Source organism: Pelodiscus sinensis, chromosome 19 (assembly GCF_049634645.1).
Source record: "Pelodiscus sinensis isolate JC-2024 chromosome 19, ASM4963464v1, whole genome shotgun sequence".
Taxonomy (NCBI): domain Eukaryota; kingdom Metazoa; phylum Chordata; order Testudines; family Trionychidae; genus Pelodiscus; species Pelodiscus sinensis.
Genome location: NC_134729.1, coordinates 9,603,309 through 9,620,015, shown reverse-complemented (window position 1 = coordinate 9,620,015; position 16,707 = coordinate 9,603,309). Strand labels below are relative to the sequence as shown.

The following is a 16,707-nucleotide window of genomic DNA, read 5'->3' as shown; positions in this document are numbered from 1 at the left end:
GTGGCTCCTGGGAGCTTTCCCGGGACTGCAAGAGGCGGGCACCCGCCTGGGCTAGTGCGAACATCGTGGACCTCGTCCACAACCTCCGCACTAGGCACAGGAAAGTGGCTGGCTAGGGCAGGAGAGCTGCCAGCCTGGCCACCCAGGAGCAGGTGTGCATGAAAATCAAAGTGGTCCACTGAGACCCCCGACCCTGAGCCCTGAGCTTAGAATGGCCATACTGGGTCAGACCAAAGGTCCATCTAGCCCAGTAGCCTGTCTGCTGACAGCGGCCAACCCTAGGGACCCTGGAGGGGATGGACCAAAGACAGTGACCAAGCCATTTGTCTCATGCCATCCCTCTCCAGCCTTCCACAAACCTTGGGCAGGGACACCACTCCTACCCCCTGGCTAATAGCACTCCATGGACCCAAACTCCATGACTTGATCTCACGTCCCTTTAAACTCTGTTCTAGTTCTAGCCTTCACAGCCTCCTGCAGCAAGGAGTTCCACAGGTTGACTCTTTGCTTTGTGAAGAACAACTTTCTGTTACTAGTTTGAAGCCTGATACCCATTCCTTTCCTTTGGTGTCCTCTAGTCCTTCTTTATGGGAACTAATGAAGAACTTTTCTTTATGCACCCTCTCCACCCAACTCCTGCTTTTAGAGACCTCTATCCTGTCCCCCCTCTGTCTCCTCTTTTCTAAGCTGAAAAGTCCCAGTCTCTTTAGCCTCTCTTCATATGGGACCTGTTCCCAACCCCTGATCATTGTAGTTGCCCTCCCCTCTCCCACCCTCTCTCTTCCCCTCTCCCACCTCCTTTTCCCAGTCTCCCCCAGTTTTGTTCAATAAAGACAGATTCCATTTTTGAACACAATTGTCCTTTATTTTGTACATCAAGAAGAGGGGCTAGGGAAGGGTAAGTGGAAGGAGGTGAGGGAGGAATGGGGTACACGCCCCCGATGGGAAGGACTGGGCTGGCTCTGCGGGCTTCTGGGGGTGGAAGCTCTCCTGCAGCCCCCCAATTGCCCCCTCTCCCCAGATGGCAGCCTGCGGCAAGTGCAGCCAGGCTGATGGCCGAGTGCTGTGATGTGCCGAGAGTGGGTACTCCAGGCACTCCAAGCCAGGACTGCTTTGCAAGCGGGGCACCCCTGAGAACTGTCTGTCCGGTGTGGGGACAGCCACAGCCCTCGGCTAGCCTGAGACAGCATCTCCACGCTCTAAGTCCAGGCCCTGCAACAACTGCCCCTTTTGAGCCCCACTCTCCCACCAGCCCTGCTCACAGGTGTTTGCTTGCTTTACCTGGACCCTTCCCCTAGTTACTAACCCCTTAGCCAGGGCTGCCTGCAGGCACCACTCTGATGCAGGACCTAGGTGCCGATGGCTCTGGGGTAGGTGGCTGGTGTCCTGGGCCTGGAAACAACCTGAATGTGGTGTGATGTTGGTAGGGAGGAGATGTCGCTTGCACCACCAGTGGCAGGTCAGACGGGAGACTGGGACTGCATGGTAACACTGGTCTATTGACCCAGGAGTTCACAGTTGTTACTGAAACAAAAAACAGGACTATGTAGCACTTTAAAGACTAACAAGATGGTTTATTAGGTGATGAGCTTTCGTGGGCCAGACCCACTTCCTCAGATCAATATGTGGAAGAAACTCAGCTCAACCATATATACCAAAGTGATACAATCCAAAAAATAAACGCATGTGAAATTGACAAATCAAATTTTAGAACAGAGTGGGCGTGAGGGGAAGTTAGTGTCTGTGAGGTAACGACATAGATAATAGGGGAAATTTCTGTGAGATAATGACATTAGGGGTGATAACTGGGGAATCTATCTTTGTAATGGGTGAGATAATTAGAGTCTTTGTTTAGACCCATACATAAACTGTCAAATTTAAGCATGAATGACAATTCTGAAGCTTCTCCTTGAAGTCTGGAGTTAAAGTCTCTTTGAAGCAGTTGTTACTGACTTGGTGAAAGCTAATTAGAGAGCAGACCAGAGCTCTGAGAGGTCTGCCCTGTGTGTGAACTGCTTGAGAGAGCCTGACAGCCACCTTCCCCTTCTCCCCCCCCCCCCCCCCCAGGCCAAGATCCCAGAGTTAATAAGAAAGCACCAAGGGAGTGTCTGAGGAAGAGGAAATTCTTCATTTTATCTCAGCACTTCTCCATGACCCCAGGCACTTCCCCAATTACTGAGAGTCACAGCCAGTCCCCACAACTAAGGGAGGCTCCAGAAGTGCCTTGTTTGCTCCAGCACATGCCCCCCCCCCCCCCAAACGCACACACTTCCCCGGCCCCTGGTGCCGTGCTGCAGCGAGGAGACGCAATGCTCAGGGATCTGGCTGGCTTTGTGCTTACAGCAGGGCCTAAAAGTTCCGTTCCCAGTTCTGCGCATTGTCACTTGACTGGTCACTTTATCTGCCTGGTCTCCAGTGGCCCTGTGAAGGAGGGACAAGGACCGGCCCTGCCTGGGGATGTGCACACGAGGCCCTGATCTCAGTGGAGGGCTGGGCAGTAACTGGTGCTCTCAGGCCCTGAGCTTGGTGGGATCTGGGCTGCAGCAGCCCCTAAATCTGAGAAGTGCTGTTCTCTTGGGGGGATGCTGGGCTGCCCCCTCCAAGCGCACATGATTTCCGCTTGTGGGTGATGTCGCCGCCTCACCTAACAATTCCCCTTGTCTCCTGCAAGAAGGGCGTCTCGACCCCAGGGGGGTTCAACGGCTCCCCCCGCCACCAGCCAGCATTTTATAGGGCCGGCACCGACTCATGGCAGGGAAGGGGTTAAGGGTGGGAGACGTCTGAAGCAGAGGAAGAGGTTGTGGTGTGTTGCAAGCCCGTGGTGGCAACGCCACCACGTGGGAGGAAGCTGCTTCCCAGCGCGATGCAGAGCGGTCAGTCGCTGCGGGTACCAGCACTACTCCATGGAGCTGCCTCTGACCAAGATGTCTCACAAGAGGCCAGGTAACTTCTAGCTCTTCCCGCGAAGGCAGCCGTTCCCAAAGGACGGGTCGCGCCCTGGGACGGGTGGGGAATGACGGGTGGGGGACCCGCGGGGCACTAAGGCAGCTCCCTGCCTGGCCTGGCCCCTCAGACTGCACTGCGCCCCAGAAGCAGCCGGCCACAGGCGGGGTGTGGAGGGGGAGAGCGCACAGCGCTCCATGCACTGCCCTGCCCTGCCCTGCCCCGAGCACTAGCCCTGCACTCCCACCGGCTGGGAACCTGCTGCGGGCCGCTTCTGTGGGCAGCATGGCAGCTTCCTGAGCCGGGCTACTGCATCACTGACCGGAAACCGCTTGAGGTAAACCCCTCCCGCTCCAGCCTGACCCCCCCACCAAAACCAGAGCCCCCTGCCCTACCTCAAAGCTCTGTCCTCAGCCCTGACCCGGAGCCCACACTAGTCAAATTCTGTTGGGTCACGGCACCTATTTTCTTCAACTGGGTCATGAGAAAAAACTAGGTAGGGCCCCAAAGGGGGTCACAATCCCATTTTAACGGGGTTGCCGGGGTCAGCATTAGATTCACTGGGGCCCAGGGTGGGAGTGTGAGGGCTTTAGCCCAGATCTGTGGGGCTCAGGCTCCCCTCCCCCCATCCTGCTCAGGGATATTTTTGTTCTCCAACGGGCACAGAGCCAGGAAGTGTGAGAACCGCTGCTCTGAGGCAGCCCAGAGAATTTGTAGAGGCTTGGCCGGTGGACCATAGTAAACTCCCTATAAACCACAGGCTGCCTGCCACTGCTCTGAACCCTAGAGAGCTTCCAGCTCCTACCCCCCTTCACAAGGTTTGGTCATCTCTACCCCACACCTAGCAAATGAGGTTCAGCTTAGGGTGAGCCCGCCCAGGCCAGGCTAAGGACAGTCCTGCTGCCCTTCATTCATACAGTAAGGAGAAGAACTCTGTCATTATCCCTGCACTCCACAGTAAAGTGAAAAGCAACCCGGCACCAGCCAGAAGTGAAATGGTGTGAGAGCAGAGCGCTCCCGGAGAGCAGGCATGTCTATGCAAACGCAGCCTGTTCCTTCCGCCTTTCCCCTAGTTCATCACTAGATGCCAGTGGTGGCTCATTCAGACCCTGCTTATAGCGAGCTAGCTAGAGAGCGTGCATGTGGACGGACAGACGGACAGAGTGGCTGGGCATGGGTAGATCAATACCTGTTTCATGCAACTAGAATGACAAGCTCCAGACAGCACCGGCGAAGGGTTTGGTTGGGGGGAGGGGAAGTAAATCGTTAGAGCAATTGTTCAGCCCTGAGAAGGAGGATTTAGCTGGTGATCCCCACAAATATCCCTGCAGCTGCAGCCACTCTCTCAGCCCCGCCCAACAATCGGTGGTCGACTCTGGATTGTGAGCATTTGAGTGACTGAGACTTGAAGCTCTTTGGGGCAGGATCCTCCGTTTAGTTCGGGGTCCTGGGCTGGGGCTCCCGGACGCTCCAGCCGTGCAGCTGCATCAGGAGACTGGATGCCAAAGCCGGGCTGGGAAGTGGCCGGCGCCAGCATCCAGGCCTGGGGAGGAGTGGGAGTTTGTAACCCTTGTGATCCAGGGCAGACAATGGACCTGCTCCATGGCTGCTCTAGAAAGCCCGTCTCCGCCTCTAGGTTCCATGGACAGTTTTGAGGAGGACGAGCGAGATTACGTGAACGTCAACCCCTGCCAGCAGCCCTCCCAGCCTCAGCTACAGCCACAGGGGTCAGCGAAGGCAAAGCCAGGTGGGAGACTTTCTTGGGCTGCATCTCACAGCGGGGTGGAGGGACCCTCAGCACAGCCGGGCTTAACGCATGGGTTTGGCAAAGGGAAACGCATTCATGTGAAGCCGCAGTGGAAGAGGCTCAGGCTCTCTGCAGCCTCGGGCAGCCTCCCTGCGTCTGTTACACCCAGCCCCTGGGTCCACCAAAGGGGACTGGTTCAATGGCAGCATGAGCAGCGGGTGCCTGACTCCCCCTGCACCGCCAATGGGAATTAGGTGCCCGTGGGGAATCCCAGCGGTTTGGTTGCAGGTTTTGATGCATGATGCAACAGGGCCGAAACCTGCCGCCACATCCAGGGGTGCTGCGTACAAAGGGCCGTGGCCCAGCCACAGCTTCTAGAGAGTAGTGCAGATGATTTGGGTTGCGACAGGGCGGGACACAAACAACCTGGTACCAGGGAAACGGTCCTGTTAGAATGACTCACACGCACACACGACAAACAAGCCAATACACACCCAGGGCTGTGGAAGTAAAGTGACCCCCTCCCCCCCCCCACACACACACATACACGCACACACGACAAACAAGCCAATGCACACCCAGGGCTGTGGAAGTAAAGTGACCCCCTCCCCCCCCACACACACACATACACGCACACACGACAAACAAGCCAATACACACCCAGGGCTGTGGAAGTAAAGTGACCCCCTCCCCCCCCCCACACACACGCACACACGACAAACAAGCCAATGCACACCCAGGGCTGTGGAGGTGAGTGCACGGGGAGTCGGTGACCCAGCCATTGGAGGAGGCTAGCTCCTGGCTCCTCCCCTTGTGCCCAAAGCCACGCCCCTCCCCTTCTGCTTTCTCTTTCACTCCCCATAGGCGCCCATAGCACCCCCCACCGTGGCACTGGCCCCAGCACTGGGTAGCCAGGGGCAAGGCTCCAGCCTGGTGCTCCAGGCAGCCAGGTAGCATTGCCAGCTTGGTGTGCCGGGCCACTGCACTGCAGCCAGCCCTGGTGTGGTGTGCAGCTGTGCTCACGGCCCTACTGCTCCAGCCGCTGGGCCAGCCCTGATATGTCCTGCACCCGTACTCCCAGCCCCCACGCTCTGGGTGTGTGGCCCCCGCACCAGCCACTCTGAATCCCTGTAGCAGGCAGGTCAGCCAGCCCCAGCCGGCCAAGGCAGAGACCTGGGCACCACCGGGGGCCTGGCCTCAGGGCAGCGCATGGCCAGCCTATGTGCCCGGTGCCCCGGTGGGTGTCACTCTATGGATTGCAGAGGGAGGGGGATCTCCCCAGAGGGTTCATGCCCAGGACACCTGGAGAGATTTCATCCGTAGATCTCCAAACGGGGCCAGTGGCATTATCTGGACCTTAGGTGGGGCTTATCCAGTGACATCGGCCTCCGTCCCTGCTGGTGTGTCCGCCCCAGGGTCTGCCCCGCCAGGAATCCATCGGGGGAGTCCTTTGCAGTCGTGGCTGCCAGGGTAACACACGGAATGCCCAAGTCTTAAATGCAGCTGTCAGCCATGGGCTTGCAGGGACCGAAGGAGGAGAAAGGGAACAGCTGCCCCATATGATACAGGGGAGTGGGGAGCTCAGAGACCCCTTGGCATGGGGGGGGGCGAATGGATCCTTATATGGGGGGAGGGGAAAATGGGAAGCACAAGAGGTCCCTGGTGTGGGGGAGAATGGAGGAGGGGGGAGAAGGCACACAGAGTGTAAGTGGGGGATGCTGGCATGGGAGGAAATGGGGGACCCTGGTTTGGGGGGAAGAAGGTCAGAGGCACCGGGGGAGCCTGGTGTGGAGAGTAGGAGTCTTTGGGAGGCAAACTAGCCCAAACACCAGGGTGACGGTCTTGGGGACAAAGAAAGCAGTTTCCTCCTCCTTCCCCCCAGGCCTAGGGGCTCTGCTGGGCACCCACTGGACTCTACTCCCCTCCTAGAGCTGGGAAGAGAACCCAGAGTCCTGGCTCCCACCCGCGACTGCGCCCCACCCCCTCCCAGAGCTCAGGGTAGCACCCAGCCCCTTCTCCTCATACTCGGATCAACCCTCCTGTCAGCAGCCGGGCAGGGCTGGCTCGGGCTCTAGCAGCTGCCCTTGTGGTTCTTTGCAGCCGCCTCCACCCAGAAGGCACCGGAGCAGAGAGGCTGCGGGAGAAAGTCCTTGGGCATCCTGCTGGGGGTGTGTCTGCTGCTGTCGACAGCCGCCTTTGTGCTCACGCTCCTGAAATGTAAGTGCCGGCCCAGGGCCCGTGCCCCCTGGGTCTGCATAGAGGCTCCAGGCAGCCAGCCCTGCACCCGGGAGAGCCGGGAGGGGACTGAGCAGAACCTCCCACAGCCGGTGCTGCAGGGGGAGGACCGGCGGCCTCGAGATGGACCCCAAGTGGGATCTAGATCCGGATCCGGATCCAAACTTTCACATAGTCCTGACCTGCAGGGGGCTTAGACTGAGGCTGATTTGCTTTGTGCTTGACTGTCACTGCCCCAGCACCTACAGTGCATAGAGGAGACCAGCCTATTCTGCCCCCAGCTAAGGGAGCTGCTTCTTTACCTCCCAGGGCTGGAGCAGGGTGCTCGTGGCAGCGGGTTCAGCTGCAGCTGTGACCATTGCACACAGCGGGGGCATCCCTTTCCCTTCTTGGGACGGAGCTGGGGGTCAGGGTGACAAAGGCTTCCTGGCTTGGCTCCAGCCGAGCCGGTTTCTCACGGTGTCAGCTTCTTGTTTTTCTGCTTCCTTGCTTCAAGAGCCGACTGATGCAAAACAGGAACAAACGTGTCCGGGCGGCGATCGGGGGCAGGGGTAGGAAATGGGTCCGTTTTGACTAATCGTTCGTGGGGAAAGTCTGTCTGAGCCGAGGTGGAAGCCCCGCTCAGGACCCGCAACAGGAAGTCCCGCCCCATTCTGGCTCAGCTGTGATGCAGGAGACCCAGGGCCAGTCCTAACCAACTGGCGGCCCCGGGCAACCACCCAGTTCACCTGTAGGGTTGCCAGATGGTTTAAAAAAAAATACCGGCAAAAATTTGTTACGCAAAAGTAAAGGGGGGGGAGGGGAAGGGTTGAGTAACCAGGGAAACCTGGGGGCAGGATTTAGGAGATCGGGCCGAAATGCAGTCGACGGCTCCTCAGGCCGGCTCTGTCGGTGGCCCCTTGAAAATGGCGGTCCTGGGCTGCCGCCTGGCTCCCCCAACCCTAGGACCAGCTCTAAGGCGACCAAACCAGGCATAGCAGGGATGCAGACTTAGGAGAGCTGGGGGAGGTCTTAGCCTCACTCACTCATGTGCCTACCACCCTCCCCCCAGGCATGCAGCGGAACAGTGGGCATGCAGGGCACACGCCAGAGTGGTGGGGACCAAGGTGCCAGGCTCTGCTTTCCCCGAGTTAGAGGCTTTGTCCTGGCTTTCCCGTGCCACTGGCTGGTGCCCTCTCGGCTGGGCTGAGTTGCTGGGGCCAGCCTTGGCTTCCCTGTGCACTGGAATGAAAACAAATGCCAAAACTTTCCGCTCAGCGCAGCCTGTTTCCCGGCTGGCCCTGGCACCGCAGCGGCACAATCGGCTGCATCCGGCCAGGAGGGGGGAGGCCCAGCTGGTGAGAGTGGGCGGCATGAACTGGGAGCAGCAGAGCCACAGGGTCGGTCCCTGTCCTACAACCTCCTTGGCTGGGCACGAGCAGCTGGCCAGCACAGCCCCCAGGGCCAGCCTGGGCTAGGATGCAGGCCCGGCGGGTGTTACCAGCGCGGGTCACAGTGTGCTGGACTGAGCCACAGCCTGTGTTGCAGGGATCCCCTGCTGCCCGCAGGGCTGGGTGGAGTTCCAGAAGAAATGCTACTTTTTGTCCCCCAAGAAGACCTTCTGGGTTGCAGCTCAGAACTCCTGCATCAGCTACAGCGCACACCTGGCTGTCATCCGCAACCAGTGGGAGCAGGTGGGTCCCCTGCTCCTGCCCTGGGAAAGATCCAGGACCAGGCCATATGCCCGGGATCCTCCTCCTCCCAGCCCAGGCTGTACTCTTATCCCCACGCTTGCCCTCAGCTGCCCCCTCCTGCTGGGCCCACTCACGGCAAGGGTTACCAGGTGGCTTAAAATAAAATACCAGACACACTTGATCTCAGATGCAGGGGGGGAACCGGCTGGGAGGGGATCGGGGCTAGCCAGGAGGAAGTCCGGGGGAGGGGAGCTGGCTGAGGGAGATTGGAGCAGGGGGAGAACTGGCCACGGGGGAGCAGGGTTGGCCGGGAGGCAGTCGGGGGGAGCGGGGCTGGCCGGGAAGAACTGGCTGGTGGAGAGCCGAGCTGGCTGGGGGAGATGGGGGGGAGCAGGAGAACTGGCCGGCGGGAAGCAGGGATGGTCAGGAGGGGATTGGGGAGAGGGGGGCTGGCCGGGGGAGATGGGGGGGAGCGGGAGAACTGGCCGGCGGGAAGCAGGGCTGGCCAGGAGGGGATTGGGGAGAGGGGGGCTGGCCGGGAGAGATGGGGGGGAGCTGGAGAACTGGCCAGCGGGAAGCAGGGCTGGCCCGAAGAGGGTCCGGAGGAGTGGGGCTGGCCGGGGGAGATCAGGGGAAGGAACTGGCTGGCGGGAAGCAGGGCTGGCCAAGAGGGGATTGGGGAGAGGGGGGCTGGCCGGGGGGGGGGGGAACTGGCCGGCAGGGAGCAGGGCTGATCCAGGCGCACGCAAGTCCCGGGGCGCTGCCTGTCCCACGCACAGTCCCAGAGGATCACAGGCGAGTCCAGCTCCAGGGATTCCATCCCGCCCCGGCCCCGCCCCCTCCTCTCTACAGTTGCATATCCTGCGTGGCTGGTAGACATGCTCATGCAGTGTGAGTGTGAGTGTGTCTACCAGCCAGGCAGCTGCCCTGCTTGACCCTGGGCCCTGCGCTGTGGGAACGCTCCAGGGACCCTCCTTCCCTGCCTCAGCTCCCCTGGGCAGAGCAGGCCGAGCACTAGAGAAATCAGCAGGGACCCGCTCTAGAGATTTCTGCCACAAAGCCCAGGAGCACCTGCCCACCCCCGCCCCTTGCAAGCCCCTGTCCCTCCCAGGGCCACTGAAATCCCCACCAGCCCTGCCCCAGCCCCTGCAAGCCCAGACGAGACACGGCTTCCCTTGCAGGCCCCGCACCAATCGCCCCCGCCCTGCCGATGCAGAGCCAGCCCCCAGCCTTGCCGCCCAGCTCTGCAGGGTGTGTGTGGCCAGAACAGAGCAGCTTTGATGCCCATTGTTGTCCCGAGACCCTGCCGGATCCTGCTCTCGTTCACACCAGTGTAAATCCGTAACCCAGTCCCACCCCATCTCGTGGCCCCTTCCCAGTGGCACCGGCCTCGCTTCCACCTTGGCCTGCAGTCTGGTCTGTGCCTGTGGGTGGGGGGTGCTCTCAGTGTAGCCCCTGGAAACGGCAGGTGATGGGGGGCTGGGCAGGCCGGGGGGGGCAGAGGTCCCTGGCGATTTTCAGAACCCAGGTAGGAGAGAAGTAACTGCTGCTTTGTGCTTCTCTCTCATCCCCCATAGGCCTTCCTGGCAGGTGGGATCAATTCCACTGAGCACTGGATCGGCCTAAGTGTCAGAGACCAGGAAAGCCATTGGTCCTGGGTGGACAACTCACCGGTGTCATACGAGTGAGTAAGACCGAGTGGACCTATGCTAGGTCTATGTAGAGCCCCCTGTGTCCACGCTGCCTTCTGCCGATCGCAAGCGTCCTCACCCGGAGCACGGCAGGTGGCCAGACTCCAGCTGTGGGGTCCCCCCCCCCCGGCTGTCACTGCCAGAGAGCAGGGCTCCAGCTGGCCTTCTTAGCTGGAACGCCCCCGCCCTGCTCAATTTCACAGCAGCTCAGTGTCACAGCTCCACCCGTCCGCCCCGCTGGCAGCCCCCGAGGCAATGCAAGCCAAGCCACTGCCATGTCCGGACTGTGTGGACTAAGCCCCTCGCGGAGGTGGATTTCCTAGGGCTGTGTAGCAGGAGAGTTACAGAGCCAGGAGGAACATGGTCATACATACCTAGCGCAATGTAAGAGCCTTTTAGTGCAGGACGAATTCTGCACCATCCCATTTACTCTTCTGCTCCAAACACATAAATACTGTTATGGAGGGTGTGGAGGCTCCCAGGGCTCGTGGGGACGAGGGAGGCAGGGGCACTGGTCTTATAATATCCAACCTAGACCTCCCCCATTGCAACTTGAGACCATTGCTCCTCATTCTGCCACCTGCCACCACTGCGAACAGCCTCGCTCCAGCCACTTTCAGGTAGTTGAAGGCTGCTACCAAATCCCCCGTCACTTTTCTCTTCTACCTGAAAGTGGCTGGAGCGAGGCTGTTTGCAGTGGTGGCAGGTGGCAGAATGAGGAGCGATGGTCTCAAGTTTCAGTGGGGGAGGTCTAGGTTGGATATTAGGAAACGCTATTTCTCTAGGAGGGTGGGGAAGCACTGGAATTGGTTCCCTAGGGAGGGGGTGGAATCTCCATCCCTGAAGGTGTTTAAGCCCCGGCTTGAGAAAGCCCTGGCCGGGATGATTGAGTTGGGATTGGTCCTGCCTTGGGCAGGGAGCTGGATTCGATGACTCCTGAGGTCTCTTCCAGCCCTAGAATTCTATGTTCTTGGTAGGTGCAGCTGGTGGATGGAAGGTCGATGGGATGATGGGCAATGGGTTTAAGAGGCCGGGGAGGCCAACCTAACCCCAGCCACAGCCCCTCCCACTCTCTGCTCTGAGGCCACCTACTCATACCCGCTGTCCCCTGAAGCCAGCGGGGACTTGGCTGCAGCTGGCAGCCCGGAGCTTGGGGCTGGGACCTGACTGCCCAGGCCTGAGGTGGCCAGGGTTGAGGGGAGCGTGTGGGCACAGAGAAGTTGTGAATGGGGACAGATGGGAGTGCATGGGGTGATCAGGGACCTGTGTGCTAGGACTGAGAGGTGGGAGTGCCCAGGGTGATGGGTGGACGGACGGATGATATGGAGAGATGTCACTGTCTTCTCTGTCTGCTGTCAGGATAAGTTGCTTCCTGACTCCAGTGTTTCTTCTGGAGCAGAGATATTCCCCTCGTCTCTTTCAGATATTGGCCTGCGGGATCCCCCAGTGTAGGCACTCAGAAAAAATGTGCCCATCTCACAGGCGAGGACAGAGGCGTGTGGAAAGCTGAGCCGTGTGGCACTCCCTATAAGTACATTTGTGAACGAGCTGGGCCTTTGTGCACCTAATTTGCACCTTTGGAAACATTTTGCTGTTCTGAGGTTTATTTTCGTTCAGCAGCCAATAAAAGTCAAGAGAGCCCTGGGTGCCTTTGTGGGCGAGCGCCCCGCGCTGAGCCGGGCCGAGTCAGAGCTACTGAATACGGAGAGATCTAGAGGACTTTAAACTGTCCACCTCCCTCCTAGCCAAACAAACTCCCTGGGTCGTGTGCAGAGCTCTGCACCAGCTGTGTGATCCCGCTCATGTAAGATCCAGGCCAGGTGTGCAGCACCATTGGCTGCCACTGAAATCAGACATGGTCAGCGCCCCCCCACAGTCCTTCTGCTGCCCCCATTGCTCCCAGGATCCCTCCTTCCCACTAGGTGCAGTCCCCAGGGTGCCCACAAATTGGCCTCCCTAGCGTTTAAATCTGCCGCCCAGAGGACTCAGTCTAGGAGGGTAGGGGGTGTTCTGTGCACGGAGGGCAGGGATCCCCCGGTGGCTCCAGGCACACGTCCCTCGCCGGTGGAGAGAGACATCTGGGTTCAGCTTGCTGGGCACTCAGAGCTCTGCAGAAATCCCTCTTCCGCTCCAGTGTGTGATCCTGGGCCCTCTCCGCTCCACCTGCCAGGCCCTGACCCCACGTCCCTCCGGCCAGGGGCTGCCCAGAACTAGCCGCACAGACAAGATCAGGCTCTTTGGCGTCTGCGGGAATCACCCACCTGAAGTCCCACAGCAAGTGAATCTAGATACCCAGCCGTGCTCTAACTACTAGACGCCACTCCCCTCCCCGTACTGGGGAGTGAATCCAGGATGCCTGACTCTGCTCGCACACCTTGCCTCATGCTGAGCCCACCTGTCTCTGTCCATTTGCCTGCACCTGGAGGCCCCCCGACCCCTGGCACTCTGAGGAGCACAGTGTGTGGAGGAGAATGGAGCAAGGGCGCTGTTAAAGGGAGTGACCACATGGTGGCGCTGTTACTCCAGGAGTGGGGCTAGGCGGGGGGCGGGCGGGAGAAGAGGCAGCTGCAGAATGAATTCCCAGCTCTGCTCAGCAGGGCCACACCTGACATGGGCCTGAAGACCCTGGAATCCTCATCTTCAGAAGAACCATCTTCCCAGCCTGCTGCTCTTTGCATCCCACCCTTGAGGCCCCCTTAGCACATCAGGCTGCCCCCCTTCGCTGTCAACTGGAGCAAAGGGACATTTTCCAGACAAATCTTTTTTTTTCTGGCAAAACGGAAGATCCAGCAACACTGAAGAGCCCATTGGGCAAATCTGAGTCGTTCCACTGCACAGCTGGCTTCAGGGGGGAGACGGAGGCAAAAGTTGAAACGGTTGGTCCTGGCTGTTGGAAATGACTTTTTGGTTACACCCGTCCTTGGACTGTATTTAAAACAATGCGAAACCAATAAAAAACCCCTGAAATCTTAATGAAACGGTGCTCTTGATGGGGGGCGGGGGGATGGTTGTTTTGAGGCTTTCTAATGTCTCATCACCCAGCTGAGGGGGCAGAGCCCAGGTGAAAAGGAGTGAAAATCGTGCACCAGCTTGTGACACCAGCCCCACGTGCTAGACCATTCACAGAGCCACCGGAAGACTGGCAGCTGGGGCGGAGCACGCTGTGAGGAGTGTCAACAGGTATTGACAACATCACCCATATTCGGTGAGTGAGAAGGGAGGCCCTCCCACCCGACGTCCTGCACGGCAGGCCAGAGGTGGGCACCAGGGGTCCTGGTACCCAGGCCAGAACTTCTGGTCAACAGGACCATCGCTCTAGAAAGAGATGGCCACGTTTCATTTAAAGACTCCGAGTAAGGACCCAAGAATGGCCATGTTGGGGTCAGAGCAATGGCCCAGCTAACTCAGGGTCCTGTCTGTCGACAACAGAGCCAGGGAATCATGGAGTGAGCCATCCCCTCTAACCCCCTCTGAGGTCTAGGGACACCCAGAGCATGTCCCCAACCATCGTCACTTGTCATGGCCCTATTCTCTAGGAACACACGTCATTCTTTTCGTAACCTGCTAATGTAGGACAGGGTCAGCCCCTGGCAAGAGGAGACCCACAGTCCCTCTGCTGCCCCCACTGCTCCCAGGGTCCCTCCTTCCCACTAGGTGCAGTCCTCAGGGTGCCCCACAAATTGGCCGCCCCCGTGTTTAAATCTGCAGCCCAGAGGACTCTGCCTAGGAGGGTAGGGGGCGTTCTGTGCACCATGGTCAAGGAACCCCCAGCGGCTCCAGGTCCCTCCCTAGTAGATCTGCACTGGGAAGAACTTCCTTGGGTTTAAAATAAACCGGGTGCTTATTAATTTTGTTGGGTGAACTCTGGTTCTTGTGTTATGTGAAAGGGTCAGTAACACTCCCCTAGTCACTTTCTTCACCCCATTCATAGTATTATAAACCTCTGTCACCGTAATCATCTCTTCTCTCAAATGAATAGTCCCTGTCTTTTTAATCTCTCCTCATACAGAAGCTCTTCCCAAGGCTGTTCCCCTTCTCTGCACCGTTTCCATTTCTAAATATACCTTTTTTGAGATGGGGTAATCAGCTCTGGATTCTGTAGTCAAGGTGTGAGTGTACGTACCATAGATATATAAAGGGGCTTTATGATCTTTTCTCTCTTATTATCTATTCCTTTCCTAATGGTGCCTGATAGTCTGTTATAACTGCACATTGAGCGGATGGGTTCTGAGAACTATCCAGGATGGCTCCAATATCTTTGAGTGGTAACAGGTAATTTAGAGCCCATCATTTTATGTGTTCAAGTGGGATTAGGCTTTTCAATGTGCATTAATGACATTGAATTTCAGCTGACATTTTGAGTCCCAGTCACACAGTTTTGTAAGATTTCTTTGCAGGCTGCTTTGGATTTAACTGTCTTGAGCAACTTTGCACCATCTGCAAACTTTGACCAAGAAAGTGAGTGAAAAGCATGCTGCCATTTATGAATATTCTGAAGAGCATTGGTCCAATAGACTCTCTTGGACCCAACACTATTTACCTCTCACCCTTCTGAATACCGACCACTTATTCCTACCCCCTGTTGCCTACTTTAATCAGTTACTGATCCACAAGGACCTTCCCTCTTATCCCAGGACAGCATGGTGAGTGGGTGAACGTAAGGCTGGTGGCCCTGGCATCTCACTCTCCCTTGGTTTGCCTAGAAACCACCTCTCCGTGGGGGTGAGTACAGCCAGGGACCTGGGCAGCTCTGAACCTTCTCACAGAGAAACAGAACCGACTGAGTTCCACTACATCTGGACTACCAAGTTGTGTCACCCAAGGCTGCCTTTTCTTGACGAAACAGCGAGAGTGTACACACTACAATGAGACTTCTGTTGGGAAAAATGCCCTGTTTTGGTGACAAAACTTCCACCCCTAGAAGACACTTTTTTTCTTTTCCCTCCTTTTATTGTCAACAGAGCCAGTGTAGACTCTGCAGTTTGTTTTGTTGACAGAACTGGCTTCCATTGATATCCCACAATGGCTGTGCTCTGTGTTTTGTGATCTCTGCTGCCCCGCAGGCATGTGCCCCTCCCCTTTCATAAATATGGGAACTAACTGACAGCTGAGTAAGCTACTCCCTTTTGGAAACAGTCAAAGAGCAAATCACGGGAGTGCCTCTGTTCTGCACTAGGAAGACAGCGGCAGGCAGGATGCTGCTGCATGGGTTTGGGAAAGATGTGGTGCTGCTTTGACTTTCCCCTGCAGGGAGAGTTCAGAGCTACTCATGATGCAGTTCCCAGCAGCTGAGGAGGCTGTGGGAGAACTCGGAAAGAATCCCACGATGCCCAGGGCTCGGCTCTGCCTTCCCACACCACGGCACTGCAGGATACATACCCATAGTGCATTGTTCACAGTGTCAGTGATGGCGACCGGAGCATGGACATGATCTGTTGACAGAGGGCGCAGGCGTGAGCACCCTCTGACAATTTTTGTTTTGCTGACTTTGGGGTTTAATGTAGATGTAGCCTAAGCAGGTTTCCCAACACTAGACTCTTTTGAGGTCTTGTCAATTTGACACCTTCCTATTTGCAGTGCAGTCCCTGGAACCGGACCCAGTATCCTACAATGGCCTCACTAGTGCCGTATCCAGAGGAACACCCGCCCTTCCCCCCGATGACTGAGATCTCCCTGCTTACACAGACCTGGGTGGCATTAACCTTGTTAGCCCCAGCTCTCCATCAGCTGGTTCCCACCGTGAACCCATGTCCCTTTCAGGGCTTGCCAAGGTACAATTGCCCCTCCTGTACATTTTTTGTTCCTGGCTGCACCACTTTGCCTCTGATTTTATTGGAACACGCCGCTCGGATGAGCCCTGCTTACCAAGTGATTGGACAGCAGAGCCGACCTCCCCGAGACGCTCCCACCTCCACGCGCAGATAAGGCCGGTTTAGGATTCACAATGCACCTGTTATTGTCATACTGCCACAGAGCGTCTGTCTCGGGCCAGAAGGCCAGGAACTGGCTGTGCGCCGCATGCTGGTGGTGCGCTCGCTCATAAGAGTCCAGCGAACCCGTCACCAGTGCGCACTGCCAGACTAGTTATTTCAGCCCCACCGACAGGCCCCTTTTGGCCCGCTCACCCTCTGGCACCAGACAAACCAGACTTCCGCGGCTGCTGTCTTTGCTGCCCTTGCCACCTCTCCGCTGCCGCAGCGGAACATTCAGAGGTTAACATAAGAACAGCCACACTGAGCCAGCCCCATGGTCCTTCTGTCCCAGCCTCCTGTCTTCCAACAGTGCCCAGTGCCAGAGACTTCCAAGGGAAGGAGCAGAAGGGAGCTGCAATGGGGTGAGGTCACAGGAGACCCCTTGCGGGGGCTTCACCGAGTGCTGACATAGCCACTGAACTTCCTGCTCTCTGGGGCTTCTCACT

General features: G+C 57.8%; 1 protein-coding gene across 1 annotated transcript; it reads left to right on the top strand.

The window, feature by feature from the left end:
* Positions 1 to 2,784: 2,784 nt before the first annotated feature.
* On the top strand, positions 2,785 to 16,414 carry LOC102461100 (C-type lectin domain family 6 member A-like). The gene is made up of 6 exons (XM_075902178.1): positions 2,785 to 2,943; positions 4,580 to 4,690; positions 6,791 to 6,907; positions 8,453 to 8,598; positions 10,176 to 10,282; positions 11,713 to 16,414. Exons 1-6 carry the CDS (start codon positions 2,904 to 2,906, stop codon positions 11,855 to 11,857), a joined length of 666 nt encoding a protein of 221 aa, XP_075758293.1. The 5' UTR covers positions 2,785 to 2,903; the 3' UTR covers positions 11,858 to 16,414.
* The last annotated feature ends 293 nt before the right edge of the window (positions 16,415 to 16,707 follow it).